Genomic DNA, 17292 nt, shown 5'->3' with positions numbered 1-17292 from the left:
CAATCTTATGCGCGAATGACGGATTCGATTACTTGGATTGGGAAATCTCTTGAGTATTTACTCAGCATGCTCAGTGCCAATATTAAGATCCCCGCTTCAAGTATGGCCGATGGCGTGCAGGTCTTTAAGGGTCTTAGGGAAAGTACGGGTCACATGCAACACTATTCATCCATACTGACTCGTGATGTTCAACAAGGACAGTTCTATGCTCCTCCCCTTCAAACTAATGATGCTGGCAAAACAGGGAAGAAAGATCAAACTAAGCAAGCTGCTGGAACTCAGCAGAAAATGGGGGAGAAAGCTAAGGATAAACAGCCAGCTGTCGGAACTCAGCAGAAGCCTCCTGGCTCAACTTTTGCTGTCCCGAGCAATCCAAGTCAGCAACAAAGAACTGCCAAGCTTAAAGGCAAATCTAACCAAATTCAAGTCAACATGAAGAAATAGAACTAGCAATAGCCTTAGCCCGTGACTTGTAATTTTGTATCTGGCATGCGTTATCTTTGTTGAACTGACTAGCTATACAAGCATCTTTTTCCTACAAACTTTCTTTATACAATGCGATGCTTACTTGCTGTGTTTATATGCTGATCTGTCTCATACAAACTCATTGAACAACAATTTAAAACTTGTGAACATAAAAATTTATCAAGTAAATACACTCAGTATACCTCAACTCTGATATTTGAATCTAACTCTGATACCAGTACCCAACTCTTATACATAAATTAAACTGTGTATCAAAACTGAGTAAATGTCTGAATGTTCCAAGTATTGACCTTCTTCGGAAGCTGATCTTAGGCTCTTTTCGATTAAATCTTAAAAGGTTTAGAAATGAACTAAGTCAGTGACTCAAGTCTTAGATTCACTCAATTAGATCTTAGAAGGTTTAGAGTTGAACTAAGTCAACAGATGCAACCCTTACGAGGGAGTAATCTCAGAAGAATAAAAAGGTCATAAATCATGAGGGATGCTCAACACTGAGTTCCTTGATTAAATACTTTTGCCAACATCAAAATGGGGGAGTTTGTTGAAACACCTTTCCACATGATTTTGATTTGACAAAATTATTTAAGTAAATCCCATGATTAAAACAATTAAATTTAAGTGCTTTGATTTAATTGTACTAATATGTTTGTTCAATGTTGAGTATATTAACTAACAAGAACATGAACTTAAAGTCTCTAAAAGAAAGACAGAACAAAGTCAGCATAAGCAAGTCACACAGCAGAGTTGAGTATAATGCAACTCAGCTTTATGAATGAAAATTCTTCTTTAGGAAAGCTTGAAGGCGAAGCTGCGAAGTCAAGCTGAGCAAGATTCAAGACGCCGCTAAGTCAAGCTGAGTAATAATCAAGTCAGTGTCCAATCATCCGTCAACTTGTGAGACAAAGTCTGACACATTTCAGAAACCTCGAAAATCCGCTTCAAGGACCTTTTCGAGACGTATGGACCATCTGGCATTTGGAAAGAAGACAAACCTAGCGCTAGAAGATGAACCTGGCGTAAGAAGACGAAACTGGCAAGCCTGCCTCCTGCGCAAATCAGAAGACAGGATTGGCCTGCGATTCTGGAAGCTGACCACATGATGACGAAGAAGACCGTTCTTCTCAATGGCTATATCGGATTTTCAAATCATTGAAGCTTCAGAATTCAGTATAAATGGACAAGTTCATCACTTGGATCATTGTCGAACATACAAGAGAGAAACAGACAAGCAAAATCTTCACTAAGTCAAAAAGCCAAAAGAGAAGCTGTCTGAATAGAAAAAGCAAGTTCTTACACCCAATTCCAATCATTGTGTAAAAGTCTAGAGTGAATTGTATTCATCTAAAGTGTTATTCATTTTGTGAGAACAATCTTGTATCGATTGTAAAGGTTAGAAGAGTGAAGCTGAGTACTCGGTTATAGTACTCATTGGTAGAGAAAATCTGAGCACTCGGTTATAGTGCTCAGTGGTTGATAGGATTGAGTAGACGAATAGAGGACGGTACTCTTGCATACTCAGTTTCTATTGTAAACGGTTTGTGCTCTACCTTTAAAGAGCTCAGTAGTGGATTGAAAAAGCCCGGAGGGATTCTGGGGACTGGACGTAGGCGGTGAGGCCGAACCAGGATAAGTCTGCTGAGTAATCTCTAACCCTTTCTCTTGATATACATGTATATGTATGTGTTGCTTGCTTAAATTTCTCAGTAAATAATTTGTACAAGTCGACGTTGAGCAATCAGAGTGCTGAGTTGGAAGCTACCTCCTCATTTTTGTTTCTAATTTACGCGGCGTATATGCGACTCCATACACCGTGTAAACTAGATTCATATCAAAATTAATTTTAGATATTAAGGGGTTTTTCATTTTTTAATTTTTTTTAATTATGATTTAAAAATAAAAGATGAAAAAATAGAGAAACAAAAATAAAAATAAAAATAACACATATAAACAATGGTTCGAGGAATTCAAACCGATGCTACGTTTATAGTCGGAGTAGCTCAACTTTCTCGTGTTTGTGGCTATTGTAGGAAGTCCGTGTTGGAAACCGATGGATCCAAACCCTTACCATTTCGTAGAGTCACCGCTTGACCGGACTCTCTATGTTTGGACTGTGGGTTTTGCTTGGTGTTGGTCGGAAGAGACCCTAGCTGTTTCTCCTGATGTTGACGATTTAATTGAGCCACTTGGTGACCCAGCTCCCTACAAAAAGTCTTATTATCGGCAAGACGGGTTAAGATATCCTTAAGTAAGGAAGTTACCGTTTGGTCTTGCATATTGTTGGGAGGTTGGATGCTTTGCCCTCCTAGAGAATTTTGTGCTTGGCCTAGCCCATGCTCCCTGACCTCTTGATTAAAATCAGATAGGGGATTCAACACATTATTATTATTGTCACACGACAAGTTAGGGTGTTGGTGTCGAGGCCTCCATCCGTTATCACTATTATTGTTATTGTGGTGGTGTGAGTAGGAGTTTGGATTCGAATTGTACCTTTGGTTACCTCCTACATGACTTACCGTTTCGGCATCGCCGATGAAAGGACTACCGGCTTGACAATCGCTCCCATGATGATTTCCGCCACAATGACTGCACATCAGGACTTGTGCATTTTTATTGAGGCTCATTTGTGCCATCAACACATCTAATTTCTTATTCATTTCGACCATGGAACTTTTTGGAGGCTCGTTTTCCATGACGAACGTTTGATGTCTCGGGGGTTCAACAAGTTGATCTTCTTGCCATTGGACGCTCTTTCTTGCAAACTCATTGATAGGCTCGTATGCATCATTTGCTGACTTTCTAAAAAGGTCCCCACCTGCTGTGAAATCCACAGCTGCACGATTAGTGGGAGTCAAACCGTGATAAAAAAAAGTACTTACTAGATCATGCTTTGGGATGTCGTGATGCAGACAACTTCGGAGTAATTTTCTGAATCTAGCCCAAGCTAAATGAAGGGCCTCGTATTCAAGTTGTCGAAAAGAGGTAATGTCATTTCGCAACTTAACCGTTTTGGATGGCGGAAAATAGTAGGAATGAAACTCCTTTTCGAGCTCTTCCCAAGACATAATAGATCTCGCTTCTAAGGATCGCAACCATTCCAACACTTAACATGTCAAAGAAAAAGAAAAAAACTTTAGACGGACGGCCTCCGATGGAACACCATTTTGCCGATAAGTATCGGCACACATAAATTTTTTATCAAGATGTTCATTAGGATTTTCATGAAGTTCCCATCCAAACTGTCCAAGTTGTTGGATCATTTGGATCATGCTTGTTTTGATTTCGTATATGTTGGCCGGAATGGTTGGGGTAACGATTCCATTTTGGTTTTGTGGTCTATGTGGAGCTAAGATCTCCATCATTGTCCTCGTATTGTTGCCTCCCCCATTTTGGCGTATGTTGTTCACATGTTGGTTGGGTTTTTGTTGGTTGTTCTCAGATTGGTTGGTTTCATGGTTGCCATTTGCCATTTTCTCTCTCCTGGTCCTATAAAGAGTACGTTCAATTTCAAGATCAATAGGAACAAGAATGCCACTTTGAGATCGGGTGAGCATAAACTAGAGAAAGTAAAAATAAATTACAAATATTAACACAAAAAGAATAATGTTAGTGCTTGTATATATAGACAATTTATACAAAAAGAATGCCTAGACTAACAATAAAACGTTTTAGTCTAATATTGCAAGAAAAATAAATCCTCGGCAACGGAGCTAAAAACTTGATGAGCGCCGAACTAGTAGCGAATATGCGCTTGAGGCGATCCCCACTGCAGCGGCTCTACAACTAAGGGATAAGTATACCCCGTCGTTATCAAGTAATAAATCTGGTTAAGTCCGTGTATCGAATCCACGGGATTTATACCCACAAGTATTAAACTACTCGGTTTTATAGTTATCTAGGCGGTGAATACTATAAACTACTTGGTTTGGGTAACAACTATAAACTACTTCTAAACTATTGGTGAGACAATTTTCATGTACTTCAAGCCCTTATGGAATGATATGGATGGTGTTAAGTTACAACACGTGATAAACAATATTCAAAATATATACGAGTAAAAATTTACTCTTGCAAAGATGACAAACTGACCAACCCCGTGAGGTTCTTAGATCGTGGTTCCTTTTTAAGATGACTCTAATTATTAGATTCAGAAAATAGGGCACGTAAGTTCTGTGGCTCGTCAATTCCTACGGTTTCTGGGTTGTCAATTTCGGTAAGGTAACACCTATATGAATCCTAATGGATTTCGGAGTTCGTAATCAAAATACACAATAATCAGTTATGAGAATCAAAGCAAGGAATAAACATCAACAAGTATAGTGAAACTGAAACTCGTAAATCATATATTATTACTATGAAAAGCGTAAATATGGAATACAACCGAATCTAGCACATAGGAAGGGTACAAACTAGTTAACACCGTAAAATGGAAGAAGAATCAGCCATTAGAACTAACTTACCGGACTCAAGGTCGTCGCTTCAAATTCGAAGGTGGAACTCTCGAGCTTGGGGAGCTAGGATGGAACGTAACTTCGTTGAGGGAACGGGAGAATTACAACAAGCTCTTAAGGTGTAAGGAATTTTACTACATGGAAATTGAATACGTAATTGAGTGCCAAACACTCTATTTATATAAAAATCAAGCTCAGCACATAATCGTAATTACATTTGTCTTTGATCGTTTCACATAAGAAAACACATAAATTAGTATGACATGGCGTGTTGACTAGGTGACACACTGTGTTGACCACGTTGACTAGTTGACCCAGGAAAAATTGGACTTTTTCTTGCTAAGACTAGCATGACATGCCGTGTCATGAGCATGGCACGCCATGTCATGTGTTACAAAAGTGTCTGTCCATTTGGACAACAGTTGACACGACGTGTCGACTTTTGACACAGCGTGTCGGCTGTTACAAAATCTTATGTCCATTTGGGCAACAGTTGACACGGCGTGTCGACTGCCAGTTGACTAGGGAACATATCCTGAAAAGTCTTTGTTTATCTGTCATTCTTGTCCCCCTAACTCTCACACGTCGTGTTGACTTCCGACACGCCGTGTAGGACTCTGGAAAGGTATTTCCTTCATTTCACATGGCGTGTGATGCGTCGCTTCTAAGTTTTTTTGCCTGTCTCTTGCATCTTGCGTGCGTTCCTTGAGACTGTAAAATACAACCATTGAACTCGAGATTACTTGATTTATTTATTTACTTTATTTATAACGAAACGAGAGTCAAAATGACTAAAATTAACTGAAAGTACATATTTTATTACTTCTCGTTGATTTATTGAAATGTGCATAAAACTAAACACTAAACTTAATTATTTAGCTCAAGAATAAACCGTAAATTATCCCAAAAGATAGGGATAAAACGTCCCTATCAGACCTGCAAAATTTTCGAATCCACACCCGAGCCTTGACTCCCTAGCAGCACATAACCTGTCACTACTGAGTTCTCTCCAAAAGCGCTTGGATGCCAGAACCAGGGATCTCGCACAGGACTTGACGAGTTGACGGCCAAGGCTGCCATTTTGAGCATGTTCCACGCATTGAGGCGACCCTGAAGTCGCTCCCATTTTCAGCAGCACCGATCCACATCCCAATATAAGGCTACATATTCGCCTAATTCAGTAGAGGTGACGTTAGTAGCATCAGTACGTGCAAAAGCAATAGTGTCGCATCGAATGTCAGTCCAAAAGCGCGTGTTACGATCATTAAAGGCAAGTTCACTCCCTTTATCAGAACCAGTCCTCCTGCAACGACGCTTCACCATGCAGCCGAACTCAAAGATGAGGATTGGAAAACATCCAAACCCACCCGATTACCTGTATATTTAGCCTTCAAAACCTGCACCCAGAGAGCATCCCTATCAGTTAAAATTGCCCAACTCAAACGTGCTAGCATATGAAGAAGAATAAAGTTGGTAGAAGGGGAAGAGAGAGAATCCAACTTTTAATGGGTGAAAAAATAATTTTGATCTTTTCAGAATGTTAAAAATGGGTGTTTCAAGAATCAGATAGTGTACAATTGTACAAGAGAGAGAATGCAGGTTTGGCATTTTTCAAAATAAAAATGATGTTTTCTATTGTTTAGCTGAAAACCTCAAAAAAAAAAAAAAAAAAAAATTATTACTTAATACTTTTATTACTTTGATTTCTTTAATACACCGTAAAAATTGAAAATAACTTATCATTAAATTTTAATTTTAGTCACGTTCACGTTATATATATTCAGACACTTTCAGATGATATTATTATTATTATTTGATTGGTTTTAAACTCATGTAAATTGCAAAGCACAAGATGTGAAACAAAATTAGGGGCAAAATCCGATAATTAATTACAATTGATGTATTTCTTTATCATTTTATCTAGTTCCTCTATTTGCATGCATAATATCCAACTCCATAAATATGTTTTTTCCATGACAAAAAACGAATAGAATATATTACTTCCATCATCCCTGTCTTCCATCTCACCTCCTTATGGTGACTCAAGAAAAAGGTTAGTGCATCAGGTAGTTGGGGTGATCAGCGGCAGTCTCAGGAGGCAATTCGATCTTGCTATCTATCACTGAACCACATAACCCCATTCATAAGGTTTAGCCATTTTAGAAGCCAGTTGGCCATTGATGCAATTAGCCGATCGATCCAACAATTCATTACACTCTCCCTCCAATGCTATAAATAACAGCAACCGGAGACCGTCTTTGAGACATTAAGAAATTGTGCTTTTCTGGTCTTCTGCTTCTAATTTGATGCATGCTTCTTATTCTTGCTTACTCTCTTTTTTTCATTTGGGAGATGAATCCTTTTTCAAGAGTGTTGGGAGACATGGAAAGGAAATCCAATGGACAAAGCAGTATTGGAGCTGGTGAAAGTGTGGAGGGTTGGAAAGCAAAGAACAAAAACTTTCTATCTAGACCGGATTATCTAAATTGATGCTTTTTTATATACACTACAATACAACAGATTTTGTAAAAGGGTGGATACCCCATAAAATTAAATGGAAGAACAAAAATAAATAATGGAGAAAAGGAGGGGAAACATTAAAAATAGACGAGGACAAACAAACGAACGAAAAGTTGGTTTTGCTTAACCTTAAGAACCTCCTTGTCATAGCTACAAAATGCTTTGAGATGCAATTTCCATCCATCCTTCCCTTGCTTTGTTGCTAAGGTTGGGATGATGAGGATGACATTGCTCCCTCGGATCTCCGTGCTGCCTGCCCAGAAACTGATGACTTGTCTGATCCTCGCACATTGTATCTCTCATACACTTTTTCGCGGTTCTCAGACCACCAGGTCTCTGCTTGGTGCTCTCCAAATCTTCTTCGGCTGCAGGCACATTTATACAATCACATTTCAAGAAATTGGTCATACCATTTTGAACATTTGAATTACTAAACATGTATAGACCCACAGGTAGGTTTTCAAGATATCAGATGATAAAACAAATAAAGTACCTGAAGCGGACTCTTTTAAGATCCCTAGTACCATCACGCAGGGCCACTAGTGTTATATACACACCAGGTTCATATTGTTCAATCCACTCGGCCTCAACTTGATTACTGCTAACAACTAATGTTGAATCCCTTGATCTTGCACCATTCTCGCCATCTTGAAGAGATCTACATTCCTTCCCTTCAACAGACTCTGACACACTAATACCAGACTGCACTCCTCCACCATTGGACAGTCTAGCATCCATATGCTCCTCTCTTCCGTTGGTTGGACTTGGATCCTGGAATGAATGAGCCAGACCGTGAGCTCCATTAGAGAAAGCAGCCGTTGGTGAAGCCAACGAAACTCCGCTAATCGAATCTGATCTTGAATGCCTCTCTCCATTTGAATCAGCATTGTATGTAATACCATTGGGCTCTAAACCATTTACCAGGTAAGTTGGTCTGATGTTCTCAGCATCATAGACCCCAGGTGGAAGCCTCTCAGCCATATCCTTCAGCTGCATTAACAATGCAGAAATGAATACTAAAAACTATTAAAAACAAGTTGACACAAAAGATCAGAATGGGATGTAAACATCTTCTACAATCACAATAACTAGGATTCAAATTGAGGTAATTGTAAACAATCTTTACCAGCTGACAAAAAAAGTTGATGATCTGGTGGCCCGGATTATATATTCAGGTGAGCAAATAGCAAAATAAGAACCAATGTAAAAATACCTGTGCAGTGAGCGACTTTATAACATCTTTTGCAGCTTTAGATTTAGAAGATTCTTCCGTAGCTAATGCCGTGGCTTCTTGTACCTTCTTTGATGACTTTTGAAGCTCTAGTTCTTGAAACTCACATCTCTGTCTCAGGGTCTCAACCTAGACCAGATGCATAAACAGAAGAAAAAAAATATAAGTATTTCACAAGCTCCACACAGGTGCATCCAAAATTAACAACAGCACACCCAATTCCATCCACCCATAAAGGAAGAACATATAAACAGGTTATGATGGTATCTAACAAACTAAACTGGCTCATATAGAAGTATTCAACTAAAGTCGTGACCAAACTAATGTGCAAATAACTTGCAAATTTGAGTCAAATGTCAATATACCTGTCCGCGCAACTTAAGTACTTCTTGATTCAAAAGCTCATTTGTTTTCTTCAGACTATCAGTTATACTTTTCGAGAATGAAAGTCCTGAAGTTGTTGGAACAGGCGTAGCAGAACGTGGAGGGCTAGGCCTCCTTGAGAAAGGTGACACTGACCTGGAGCTAACTCCAGATGGTGTAAGAAGTGGTTTTGGAACTCTGGCACGCAAATCAACAGCACTAGACAAAACAACATCTTTCAGCTGCAATAGAGAGGGTGCTTGAGAAGAGCGAACAAGGGAGAATGTATCAGCTTTCTTTCCTTGTTTGGCTGCCTTGCTATCTAACTGCTTAATCAAATCCATATTTGTAGGCAATGAAGACTTTGACAACCTTATCTCAGCCTTGTCCAACCTGTCTTTATTTTCACCTGAAAGGCGAGGGACAGAATTCCTCCTGTTATGGTTACTAGCCTCTGATACCTTGTTTAGCTTCACAAAACAAGAATCACAGACCCGATATGGTTTTCCAGGGTTAGGAGCTAAGGCAGCTCTTGTTGCTTTTCTAGAACTGCATGCATGGCAGTGCACAAGTCCACAATTATAACAGTTATGCCTCTTTCGAGTAAAACCAAATGCTTGTCTGCAGGATGAGCACTGTGACTGCTCAGCACCAGATACCCATTTATGAAGACATATAGCTGCAGTGTAGTTTGCACCACAAGCAATAAACTTCACATGTCTGTCCTTTAATCCTTCAACCAGAGTTGGTGCTTTTCGGTCCTCGATGTCTCCATGGCCTAACCTCCCATTGGCACCCTTTCCCCATGTGTAGACTTCATTCCTGGATGTTAGAACTGCCACATGATATGCACCGCAAGCAATTTCTTCGACGGATTCTCCAGAAAGCTTATCCTCTACCGAGCAGGGTAGCTTCCCATCAGCATAAGGATTTCCAAGTTGACCATATACAGTACTCCCCATTGTAAAGACATGCCCTGATGTAGTCAAGCCAACAGTTAAACTATGTCCGCAAGCAATCTTGTGAAAATTGTAATCAATCAAAGCTGGCACACATGTGGGTTTAAGCCGAGGTTCCTTGTCTCCATGTCCCAGTCGGTTCTTGTCCCCATCACCCCAGGTAAACAATTTTCCAGAGGAAATACTTGAACTAGACTGTGTGACAATAACCTCTACAACTGCTGCAGTATGCCAAACCCCACAAGCAACAGCAATTGTCCTCAACCCTGAGAGAGAGTCTACTTCTCTAGGATATGCAACATTTTCTCTGTTGCCATGGCCCAAGACACCAAATGTTCCATCACCAAATGTAAAAAGTTGTCCTGTTGATGTTACCAAGGCTGTATGCCATGGACCACAAGTTACTGAAGCAACTTGAAGTCCTTCAAGTGGGCCTGCAATTCGCTTAGGTATCCAGTGGCTGACATCAGTACCATGACCAAGAAGTCCAGCATTATGTGTGCCATCTCCCCATGTATATATTTCTCCAGCCATGGTAACAGCACAACTGTGAAATTCTCCGCATGCAACAAAATCAACACTGCTAACTACCAAAGATTCAACGAGACGAGGTTGAATAACATCCTTACTAACACCATGGCCAAGCCGTCCACCAGATTCTTCACCCCAAGTAAACACTTCACCTTGCCTTGTGACTAGTGCTGCATGCCTTACCCCACAAGCTATATGATGCACATCTAAAACTACATTAGATTCTAATGGCCTAGGGAGAAGCACATCAGCTCTAGTGCTTAAGTAATTGGCATTCTTGTCAGCCCCAACCTTAACAGTATTATCATATATGACCTCACCCCATATGTATACATCACCTAAAGCATCACAATCATCTGGTGCAGAACCATGACTGGAAGTGCTCGGGGCACTAGAAACACTAACCCGAAAAGCGTCTGAACCAGATCCTTTAACCTGCATATTTGTGTTGTCTGATGCTACATGTGACCTATCAGAATTTGGAGAATTCTCAGGCCGAAAACTCCCAGGAGAAGTACTAGGATTTAAGCTGACAGAAATATCTGGAGAACTAATATCTCGAGTAACACTAATGGAACTGTCACTTGCACTATTTGACGTCAACTCTCTGCTTTCCTGAAATCAATTTACCACATCCTAATAGGTCAGATACAGTCTACAGAAGAGGATGGGAAAAAAAAGCTAAAACTAAAGCTATCATATTCTGCTGCTCTAAAGCATTATCATCATATTAGAAAATGCTTACCAAGAAGAGAACTTGAATAACAATTGAAATAAAATAGCTAAAAGCACACCAAACAATCAGGTATTTCTTACGACTCACTGATGGTCATATTGTCTATGCACAATGCTATAGATTATGAAACAGGGCTTAACTTCAAATTGGATGTGGGAAAGATTAAAAGAAGAAACTAACTACATATGAATGTCAACCAGAAGTTCAGAATAGGTGGGTTTACATCAAGGTAGAGCCCTCCATCATTCCATCCATCAATTTTGGATCGCCCACCTTGCCCAGATGATATTAATGCCTTTAATCCTGCAATCCACACCTCTGCCTCAACTTTGTCCTTGCAGATCTGGAAGGCAAAATAAAATAACATTTGTGTTTCACAATTGAAGCAGAGTACAAAGGAACGACAAAGCAATAACACAACAGTATCACCAACCAGATCAAGTGACCTCTTCCCGTTGTTGTATATAAGAGAAAAAGATAAATAATCCTTTTCGGGACGGAGGTATCGTTGGAAAACAGCCTGAAAGAAAAATTGAAGATAAATGCTTAAAATATATAAGGAACATAAGTGGCTTCCGTCTGTGCAGTTTGCACACACGATGAAAGTATTAAATCAGTGAAAAACAGAGAAAAAGCATACAGTTCTTTGACCAGGAATGATTTTGGAGACGGAAGCTAACTTCAAACTTCTTTCACCGCTACTTGATATCCAGATCAAAGTTGTTTCATCCTGTGAATATAATAAATGTGAGCAGTTACAATATGATGGCCAGACTGCAGGCTCACAAGAAAAAGAAAAAAAAAGTGGAAAATATAACTACCAATAAGAGGAACGAGGATATTAGAAAAGCATATAATCATTGCAAACTAAATCATAAAATATATAGCCTGATGTCCATGGTTATTAAGACTAATACAGGGATCTCCTAATAAGGAGTAATATAGGGGCACTCACAAGCAGCTGAACATAAGCAAGAAGGTAATTCATATATATACATTATTAACATATTGGCTAACTCCCAAAAAAACTGCTTCAGGCATGGCAAATAGAGTTATATATAAAGTATCTACCAGGTTATCACCAAACATTAAAAAAAAAAAAAAAAAAGTTAGGCCATAGTTATAGAGTTCATTTACAAAGACAAACTCGCAATTTTTCATTTTTTGCACCAACACAATGATGTACGTGCAACATTATTATATCAAACATATCCTACATATCCAATCTCAAACAACCACACAATAAAACCTTGAATCAACTGACAAAAATGTGCCACGCAACTGTCAATAATGATATCTTCTCAGTATGAAATGTGGTTAATGCAACTGAGCAAAAAACATGCCAAAAGAGTTTATGGATACAATAATATAGCGTACAAGCATATAATCTCCCATGCCTCATTACTGAAGCTAATGTCAATGAAAGAATTAAGTAGAAAAGAGCTCTATCACTAATATGTTTAAATCACGCACTGTAATTTAGCAGTTCATTTATCATTAATGTGCTACAGCAACTTCCTACATTAGAAACAGCAACAAAAGAAATATTTTGTAGCATTTATGAAGTTCCACCTAAAATGAATGGATAAAAACATAGCCTTGATGATGTCCAAGAATACTCTTAACAAAAGCTCAAAAGGAAAGCTTACATTAGAAACTCTAAACGGACAAAACTTAGGTTTTCCCTTACGACCATATTTCAGAAGTTGAGAACCCTTCTTCAAAGCAATTAATGCCTGCAAAAAATTAGATGGAATATAAGGTAAACTTCACAAGCACAAATACTCATAGAGACAAAATGGGAAAGAATTAAGCTTGTTTCAGTTCAATATACAATTTGGCTTTAACAAAGTCATACAAGATGAAACTTCCAACAGATTTGACATTAAATAATAAATGGGTAAAATTTACATGTGTACCGTTTGCTTATTTATTTCACTTCTTAAATTCTCAGCAACCTCTTTTAAAACCGAACAATAATCCATACCACAAGATATAAAAGGACTATTACTTACAAAGTTGCAATGTACTTGATTAAATGAAGCCTGTGCAGTGAACCAGCAAAAATATACCAATGAGAAAAAAATTAGGTCTAATTCCACTCCAGAAGTAGATGAAGCAGCTTTGCAGAACTGAACATCTTGACTAGACATTTATGTATGAACCAAAATCAGTGTCCCAACTTTGAACTAAGTGTCTATGATAACATGTTCAGAATCTTGAGCCTCTTAACTCCATAAAAGGAAAGATTACCTCACATGTATTTTTATAGTATTCTGCCTCTATAACTAGCCGTTAACCAATATTTGAATATAGTTTTTAGGCAATCGCATATTCTTTACCGGTAGGCAATATCTTCCCATCAAATAAATCTTCAAGCCCCCACTTAACGGCTAAAATGTGTAGTTAATTCAAACATAAAACATGAATTTGAAAAAAACGTTCAATTGAATTCAAGATACGCCAAAGTTGAGAGAAGATAAATAACACTGTCTGCATCAGACAGACTAATTCCATTCAAAATAATTCATTATATCAACAAGCTTTTCAAATAGTCTTAACTCGTAAATGAGACCCAACAGAACATTGTGAAACATATCAAAATTGAACAATCGAACAGGAAAAAAGAAATCGCGTTCCTCGAACAGGCGTCAGACAAACCAGATGACTAACTAAATCAGCCGTAAAACTCCTAAGACATTTACCACCTAGAACTAATTTTGCAACGCAACAACAACAATAATAATAATGATGACTTTGGCAGAATTTAACAGGAATTTGACCCCTTCCAAAAAGAACAAGTTCAGTAACATAAGAAAATAGCGGGGGGAAGAGTAGAGATAAAGAGAAGGAAACGAAGGAGGGAGGTAGAAGGAAAGATAACCTGCTCGATGTCACGTTCGGCATTACCGTAGCTAACAAGATCTGCCATTCCATGTGAAGATATTTACCAAAACGCCACCTCCCACTCCGATCGCTCACCGGAGCTCCGTTCATCATATACCATCTACAAAGTCGTCACATCAAAACCCCGGTTCCACCTCTTAGTTTACTTATCTAAGCCAAAAACAAGCTCCTTGACAGATCTACAACTCTCTTGAGGAGCAGGCTAGGGAATTTTCCAAGTCAAAGTTAGTGATCGCAACTGTTCACTGAGAAAACAGAAGAAACAGCTGCCTCTCTAATTCCTTACTCCAGAAAAGAGCCTCTGGCAGAAGCACAGCCAAAAGAATAAAGAAACAAGAGGCCCCCGTGACGGAGTCGGAGGAAGCGGACGGAGACAGAAGAGAAGGAAAAGCGAGGGAGAGAGAGAGAGAAACGGAGTAGAGGAAGAGTCTTGGTTTGGAAATAAAAAGTACGGAGAGAGTCAAAGATTGAAAATAAAATAAATAAAAGTAAATAATGGTCGATTAGAGAGAGAAACAGAAAGCATGAAATTCCCTCAGAGATGGTACAGAACAAAGAAAAAAAAGAAAGTAAATTATATCCATGTCCATTCAATTTCACATACTTAATTTTGTTTTTATTAATATTATGACACATTACAATAAATGATTTTAAAATTACCAAACACCATCTCAAAATAAAAATATTAAGAATTAAATTTGATTAAATTTACATGTTAATACATCCGGATAAAAAATAGTTCTAAAAGGATGGATTTTTCGGAAAAGAAGCTAAAATCATAATTTTTATTTTAACAAATAATATTTAAATAATGTTAGAAGTAAAATTTTAAAAAAATTAAAGTGGTTTCAAATATCATTTTCATTATAAAAATTAATTTTATAATATAGTTAAAATTGGGTGATTTTATGTTGTTAAGCTCAGTGATTATAATATTAGTAATAGATTTAAAATTTTAGTGAACATAAATATCATTTTGAAAAAAGAGAAGACATTTCCAAAGCAGCCTTCGCTTAAAACTTAAAAGTTAATTTAAATTATTAAAGAATTATTTTAAAGTAATAAATTAAACTTAAACTGAAGTACATCCATAAAATAATAAAAAACAGAAATAAAGTTTTTGTTTTTTACTTTTCCTTTTTGTTTGCAATTGCTTTTTGGGGTTATTGATGAGTAACTACATCTAAACTTTTACTCTTTTTGAATTTACCAATCTTTGGAATTATACAAGAGATTGTATTAAGTTGCAAAGCCAAAGCTTAGCTCACGTACCAAAAAAACTTTTGATTAGATACATTTACATGAATTCACTACTTTTTTTTTTCTAAGGCTAAAACCTTCTTGGAGCTACTGTATATTTAAAATTTTATTATTTATCTTGGACATAACATATTCCATAGGTAAAATTTCATCTAATTTAAAATAAAAACTTAATAATTATTCTATTAACAAGTAACAATATTTTGATATTTAGATTATAAAAATTTTGTTTTATGAATTCATTTTTTTTTTACCAAATGAATCAATATATTAAAAAAGATGACTTGCATCCTCAATAATAGTGTTTGACAACCAAATAGGCAAAACAGAAAATAAGCAATCGCTAGCACTGGAACAGGCCCATCTAGCTACCAAATGAGCGGTCCTTTTCGCTAAACGAGAAACATGCGCTAAATTAAAATCCGGTTGAGCATTAAAAATGTCCCTGCAATCATGTATGATCAAGCCAAATTCTGTGTAATCTTGTCGGCTAGAGAGAACCGCATCCACAACTACTTTAGCATCTGACTCAAACTCAACATGGGTAAAATTTTGACTACAAGCCAACATAGACATGTGTGTAGCGCTAAAGCTTCAACAATTTTTGGTTCCTTCATGCCATTTATTAGACAACTGCTACCAAATAAAAATAAATTGAATTCATCTCTTACCACTGCACCCAAGCCGCATCTCCCTTCTGAAGCAAAAGTTGTCGCGTCCATATTACATTTAACCACTCTCGTGGCTGGTAGAAACCAACGGTTTGGACCCGAAATTGAGGTCCTGCCCTGTACGGCTCCTTTTGTCGGGGCTGATCTAAAAGCTTTCCAATCCCGAGATTCGTTAACAATCGCTCTCCAGCTCAGGTCAGGTGGCCACCACTCTTCCTTCCATAATACCCTATTCCGGTGTTCCCATATTGCCTTGAAAGCACAACAGATTCTTTCACATCTTTCTGATGCCTGACTTCCAAGTTCCTGTAACAACCACTGGGGGAAAGTAAAGCTACCAACTTGTGGTATCGTCAAGCCAGCAATCCTCCAAATTTCACCTGCAAAAGAACAAACTGTGAATAAATGACAATTTGTCTCATCCTCCTCCACACACGTCGGACATTCAATAGATAACGGGACTCTTCTTTGGGCAAGTCTAGATCGGGTAGGTAAACACTTTGCACACACTTTCCATAGAAATAACTTCAGTTTTGGTGGTGCATCCAAATTCCAAAGCCTTTTTCACCCCTTATTCACAAATCCCTCTTGTTTCAACAACATTCCAGTGATATATCCAGATCTTACATTATAAAGCCCATCCTTTGACCAATGCCATATCCTCATATCCTCTTTATCCTTCAATGGTAAAATAATATCACAGATAGCAGAAACTTCAGATTCACTAAAATAACCCCTCAATTTGTCCCTATCCCACCTCCTACCATCTTCTTCTAACAGATCCTCTACCCTCAAATCCTCTAACCCAGGAATTAGATAAGAATGCACTCGAAACTCATCTAGTTTTGGCACCCAATGGTCCTTTGATGTGTCCATATTTATGTACATCTTTATATCTTAATTCTCTTTAGTTTAATGTTAGTTTTACTTTATTAGTGCGTATTTATCTTGTTTTGTGTTTTATAGGTGTTTTTGGAGATTCAATTCAAATTGGATAAAATGCTAATCTTATGGAGCTTAAAGTGAAATTGGAGAAATCTGTCAGGTCCTAACCCATGCCCATGGCTTAGGCCATGCTGAATAAGGAAATTATGCACTAAAAAGCTGATTCGTCCTAACCCGTGCCCATGGGTAAGGACCAGTACGAATTTGGGAGTTGGATTATGATTGGAAGACTTCT

General features: G+C 38.0%; 1 protein-coding gene across 1 annotated transcript; it reads right to left on the bottom strand.

Annotated features, from left to right (window-relative positions):
- Window positions 1–7384: 7384 nt before the first annotated feature.
- Window positions 7385–14643, bottom strand: LOC136201122 (PH, RCC1 and FYVE domains-containing protein 1-like). Its single transcript, XM_065991705.1, has 9 exons — window positions 14159–14643; window positions 12924–13010; window positions 11915–12004; window positions 11708–11794; window positions 11498–11617; window positions 9051–11153; window positions 8668–8814; window positions 7948–8444; window positions 7385–7819 (listed from the first exon to the last, which is right to left on the bottom strand). The coding sequence occupies exons 1-9, from the start codon at window positions 14204–14206 to the stop codon at window positions 7657–7659; spliced, it is 3342 nt and encodes a 1113-aa protein (XP_065847777.1). The 5' UTR covers window positions 14207–14643; the 3' UTR covers window positions 7385–7656.
- Window positions 14644–17292: the final 2649 nt, after the last annotated feature.

Source organism: Euphorbia lathyris, chromosome 7 (assembly GCF_963576675.1).
Source record: "Euphorbia lathyris chromosome 7, ddEupLath1.1, whole genome shotgun sequence".
Lineage (NCBI taxonomy): Eukaryota > Viridiplantae > Streptophyta > Magnoliopsida > Malpighiales > Euphorbiaceae > Euphorbia > Euphorbia lathyris.
The sequence above is the reverse complement of the archived record's forward strand: the minus strand, read 5'-3'. Positions and strand labels throughout refer to the sequence as shown.